General features: G+C 36.5%; 1 protein-coding gene across 1 annotated transcript in view; it reads right to left on the bottom strand.

The window, feature by feature from the left end:
* Nucleotides 1-5371, bottom strand: part of LOC122259528 (CST complex subunit CTC1-like) — a 7394-nt gene extending 2023 nt beyond the window's left edge. Inside the window, exons 1-7 of the mRNA XM_043026369.2 lie at nucleotides 5202-5371; nucleotides 4199-4355; nucleotides 3809-3928; nucleotides 3343-3620; nucleotides 3061-3225; nucleotides 2724-2859; nucleotides 1-1219 (exon numbers count right to left, since the gene is read on the bottom strand). The exon at nucleotides 1-1219 is cut by the window's left edge and continues 2023 nt beyond it. Of these exons, the coding sequence (XP_042882303.2) occupies nucleotides 1-1219; nucleotides 2724-2859; nucleotides 3061-3225; nucleotides 3343-3620; nucleotides 3809-3928; nucleotides 4199-4355; nucleotides 5202-5260 (2134 nt within the window). The 5' untranslated portion in view covers nucleotides 5261-5371. The remainder of the gene's footprint in view (nucleotides 1220-2723; nucleotides 2860-3060; nucleotides 3226-3342; nucleotides 3621-3808; nucleotides 3929-4198; nucleotides 4356-5201) is intronic.

Below are 5371 nucleotides of genomic sequence, written 5' to 3'. Positions count from 1 at the left end.
AGGTTAGGTCTGGTGCAGCCACAGAGATTGGTGTCAGACACGTGAAAACAGTGCTTTGAAGGTATATCTTTTTGTTTTGTTTTGAAACATTCCTCAGGACACAAGATACAATAATGGTTACACCTGGTATCATGCCAAGTGAATACTGTGGGACATGATAATTGGAAGTACTGCTAAGGTAAAGCCAGATCTCCTCATCAGGGTTTTCACAGTCACATAATAAGACCCTTATTATCTTGTTTCCAGGGACACCTACATGATATCTACTGGATGAAGATGCATTATTGAATTTAAACTCTGAGGGAAACTTTGGAGTCATGTGCTGTCTATCCTTGATAACTGCCCTGACTGATATTGGTCCACATTCTGTATAAGAAGAGTCTAGCACCTGGCAAACACTGGTCTCATTCAGATGCTTTGTTCCTAGTACAGTGCCTTCTATACAAGAATCCTCTGGGAGATAAATGCACTCACAAGTCCCAAAATAGGCTTTCAGAGGCTGCAACCATGAATTTGAGTACTGTTTCCTCATCTTCAAGTCAGAGATACTCGTTTCTGGTATTCTAACCTTGTAACAAATGCCATCTTCAATACAAGGATGATACAATGCTTTGTTCCCATGAAACTTTACAAATGTTTTCCATCTCTCTCCTTCAGAATCTTTCTGATGAAGCTTTTGTATAATAGCCTGGGCCATGAAGAACATATCCACATGAAAGTTTTCCTTATACAGTTTCCTTCCTTGGTGTTGGTTACAAATTATATTTGACTTTGAAATGATCTTTACATCATAAAAAGTGTCCTCACCAGTCTCCATTTCTTCCATACTCTCTTGCTTGTCATCTATTCTGAGCACTACCATGTCATCATTTCTTACAATCATGTATTTTTTTGTGTAATACTCATCACTCCCTTCTTCTATGATATTAAAATTCTCCTGTACATACTGGGCATTAAACAGAACAACTATTGCTCCAATCTTTTTCAACAAATTGTCCTTGTTCCCTACAACTACAAGATCTATATCTGCATGCTGATCGCGTAATTGCAAGACCCCATTTTGCCCGAGCTGCAACACACCAATGATAGACCTTGAGTGGTCATGATGATCGATGTTATACGTCCAGAGTTTCTGCTTCTCTTCACCATCACGTTCCTCCATGTTGGCAGAAGCCTCCAGATCCAATACACTCAAGAGGGAGAATGGGGCCTCAAAGTCCTGAAATATTATATTGATGATATGGTAAATTTCAAATCAACTCTAAATATAAAATCTATACAAGACAAATATGGATATCAGTTTTTTCAGTTTAAGAGACTTTGCATCCTCTCTTCTGGCCTTTACTCTTTAACCTTTCTGTGGTAGGCAAGTCTTGCGGGGTAGGAACACTTTCGCAGTTATCTTTTTTCTTTTTTTTATCCTTTCATTTGTATAACTAGGGTATCATAAAAAATGCTAATTAGTACAATTTTGCTAACATATCATACAGAGACTCATATATCTTACCCTAAGTAAAGAAAATATCAGAAAACCTCTTAAGATGCTTATCTTAACCCATTCACGCCGGGTGACGTGATAGCACGTATTGTGTTTTTCGCGTCAGACGCCCTGGACAAGCTATGAGGGGAAGCTGCGCGCTCGGGTAGAGCGAGCGGGCAACCCAGGCTCGCAGCTTGTGCGCCCGAGAATCTCGAGGCGTTAGGCTTATGCGTTCGAGAACCCCGGTATTGCGACCGCGCAAAGCTGGAACGGCCCCGGCGTGAAACGCTTATCTTAATGTGTGGCCCATCTCCCCATCTCAGAAGGGTTAAAAATGTTTTGTAGTGATAGTATAAAGAATTTGCTTTGAAAAGAACCACAAAGATCCAGGTTAAAGGAAACAGGAGACCAATAAGAGCTGGTACATCTCCTTTTCTCTCCCAATATTCTATTTATAAGAGAGAAAAAGCCAATCTGATAATAGGGAATTCTATATGTGAAGAAAATAAAATGGTAGAATATTTTAGGCTAGAATACACTGAAACCATAGAAAACTTGCACCTGTTTTGGTTTTATGAGCATTATTATTTGTGATGTTGGGTGTTCACAACACTGAAAAAGTAAAACGATAATCAACTTGATTTCATCAATAAATCCAACTGTCAGATTAAGTCCACCATCTCAGACTGATTTTTGTTATCTGTTTTTTCCTGTGAATACTAAAAACTGGGTTAAGAATTTAACACAACTGCAATCATTTAACACACAAGTTTTTGGCCTGACGGCGGATGTCATGATGTACATGACAATAATCATCATGGTATAATTGAAGTTTGGGGAGAGTGAATAATTCCTTTTTTACATGAGGAATAACCCTTTTTAGTAACCAGTGATGACAATTACAATTATAATTGCTACAACTGACATAATATTCAGCAAATTAGGTTTAGTTTAAAATCCCAAACACAGATGGCACTTCTCTCTCCTAACACCAGCAGGAAAGGGACGTTGAATGGTACCCATCCACTGTCTCCATCAAGCATTATCTCCAGAGAGCTGTGCAGGTGGCACTAGTGCCCAACCTGTAGACCAGTCAAGCAAATCTATCCATGTCTACAATGGATTAATTACACCCACATCATCACGCTTATAGCTAGTCACTGTAAGTTTATCATATATGTATACTTACACCATGTCTACCTTATGTATGTACATAATGTAGAGCAAAAAACAGAAATCTCACCCTGTTCAGAACACACTGATGAGTCAAAGACAAAAACTCTAGGGTCAGTGAACGGGAATTTGCAGATATCAGCTGACGATCAGCAGCCAGTTGCAGCAGCTGAATTAAAACACTCCGCTCCCCATTATGCTTTCTCCTGTAATAACAAATAAAAGACTAAATATCCTGTAACTCAAAATCTGTTCACACACTGTAATTCAAACTCTTTTTTTACTCTCTCTCTCAAACCAAATGAAACAATATAAAACATCATGATCAAACATATCCTTCTTCAAGCTAAAAAGTGCTGAACAATTTTACCAAATTTCTGCAAATACAATGAGAAAAGAAGTCCAACCTTAAGATGTGGTTCCTCTCCACAATGCTAGGACAAAGAACAGATACAAGATGGTCTCTCACTTCAACCAACCACTTCAGGCCAGGCATGCCAAAGTTATAGTAATGTAGCATATCTAAGGTAGCATTAGGGCTTCTTATCCCCATTGGACTGAGAAGGGATTTTCTGAAAGGAAATAATCAGAAACTATCTTCCTCCAAGAAAGAATACCATTTTGAGTCCATTGCTTTAAAAGAACAGTACTAAGCATTTTACTCTCTATTGAAAATGTGTTTAACTCACCTTTCCTTCAGCACTAGACTTCTCCCACAACAGGACAAAGATGGTGTGCCATCAATCTTGGCCAAGTGGGCATGGAAAATCATAATTTTATCTCCAGGTTTTAGGAATCTGTAATGCTTCTCAGATGCTCTGCTGCTGAGTAGTTCCTGGTCTTTTGAGTCTTCTGACATATTCCAAACTTCTCCAGTGATGTCATGGATATAAGAAATAACCAGACGAGTACGGCCATCAAGCTGATATATGCCAATGTCTTCATCAAGCACGGAAGTCACAATACCCTATAAAATAATAATTGTTGATATATACATGCTACTTATTCATTTATTCATCACCTCTTTATTCCTATATAAGTTTCGAACTTGCATTGCACCAAACATAAATGTTTTAGTCTTCTTTAATGTAGATAAAATCAAAAAATTAAGTCACCACAGATAAGAGTATATAATATTCAAACATCAGGCAATACCTTATAGGATATAAGACTCTGATCATTACACAAGTTACGGAGCTTGGGCACTTCATCAGTCTCAACAAAAATTAGCTGCGATTTCCGAGTTGCATGGAAGATCGGTATGTTATGTTTTCCCTGGAAATTAAAAACAAATCATATATTTTAATATGTTAGTATAACACACTATTCTCTGTTAATGGTTATGATGACCATAGTTTAAAGATATATAGCACAATTTTATTCTCTATTAAACAAGTATCTGAAATTCACTTGGATTCTTTATTCTTTTAGATAAATATCATCTTATTTCTCTTATTTTGGGTACTAGTATCCAATGCATTTCCTTTCTTTGTCTACAGATACTCATACAATTATGAAGGTATTCAACAGCATCACAATACTAACCTTGTAGAGTACATCTGGTTTCAGATATGTAACCATGTATTTTGAAGTAATATCAAGCTGTTGGTGCCATGTTAGTTGACTCTTTCTTCTTATTAGAATATGCTTCACCTCCTCTCCAGACAGAATCTCCATCAAGAATAACACATCATTACAAATTCTGGAAAAGAAAAACAATAATAAAGATATCAAATCTGACAATACTCAATTTACATAACAATATACATAACCAACTGACACTGTTTCTAAATAAAATGAATCCATGAAATATAAAAATTATGAAAAATAAATATATGGAAAATAATGTTAATAACAATTATGACAATTCCAAAATATCTTGCAGTCTTAATCTGTTTTGTCAACACTACAACAATTATCAAAGTAAAAACACTGATACTAAATTTTTTCATGATGCTTGGGTTGATGACAAAGATAATGATAATCATTATGGTTATGATAATATTGAAGATGGAAGATAAGGATGAGTAGATGGAGATGGAAATGGAGATAGAGATATAGACAGAAACAGAGATGAAGAAGATGAAGATGAATGCAAGTGTAAAGATGGTAGTAGTAGTGGTGATGGTGATGAGAATGGTTATGATAAAGATAAAGTGGATGATGAGAATAATGATAAAGATGAAGATAAAGTGGATAATGATGATGATGATAATGATGATGATGATGATGATGATGATGATGATGATGATTGTCATCATCATCAAAAAGAATATTAGTAGTAAATTTTCCGAATAGCGCCACATCTAAATACAACAAATATACCACATTATTAAATACCACAAAAGTGGTATCAATAGATTCCTCTCAACCTCTACTACCCATAAGTAATCAACTTTACCCACGCCCCCACCCTCCCCCCAGTACCCCACAATCTGGACCCTTATAGTAGCGGAGGGCATGAAGCATATAACAACCAATGCTAATACATTCTTCTAGGCTACCTATGCTGATCTCTAAATAACTCATTAATGCGAGAAAAACATACTTAAATGTATGGCTCAGAGCAACTAGATGACCTTCCAAAGATATTACATCAGCCTCCATGCCTGTTCACTATTAATTCCTGTAATACATGGTGAAGAAATGAAGATATTTATTTCAACGAATTTAAAGGGAGGAACCAAGGGTTTTGATTGTTATTGGGAATACGAGCGC

The sequence above is a fragment of the Penaeus japonicus genome, unplaced genomic scaffold (genome assembly GCF_977035675.1).
Source record: "Penaeus japonicus unplaced genomic scaffold, GWHDUDI00000001_assembly GWHDUDI00000014, whole genome shotgun sequence".
NCBI lineage: Eukaryota > Metazoa > Arthropoda > Malacostraca > Decapoda > Penaeidae > Penaeus > Penaeus japonicus.
This window is presented reverse-complemented; position numbering and strand designations above follow the sequence as displayed.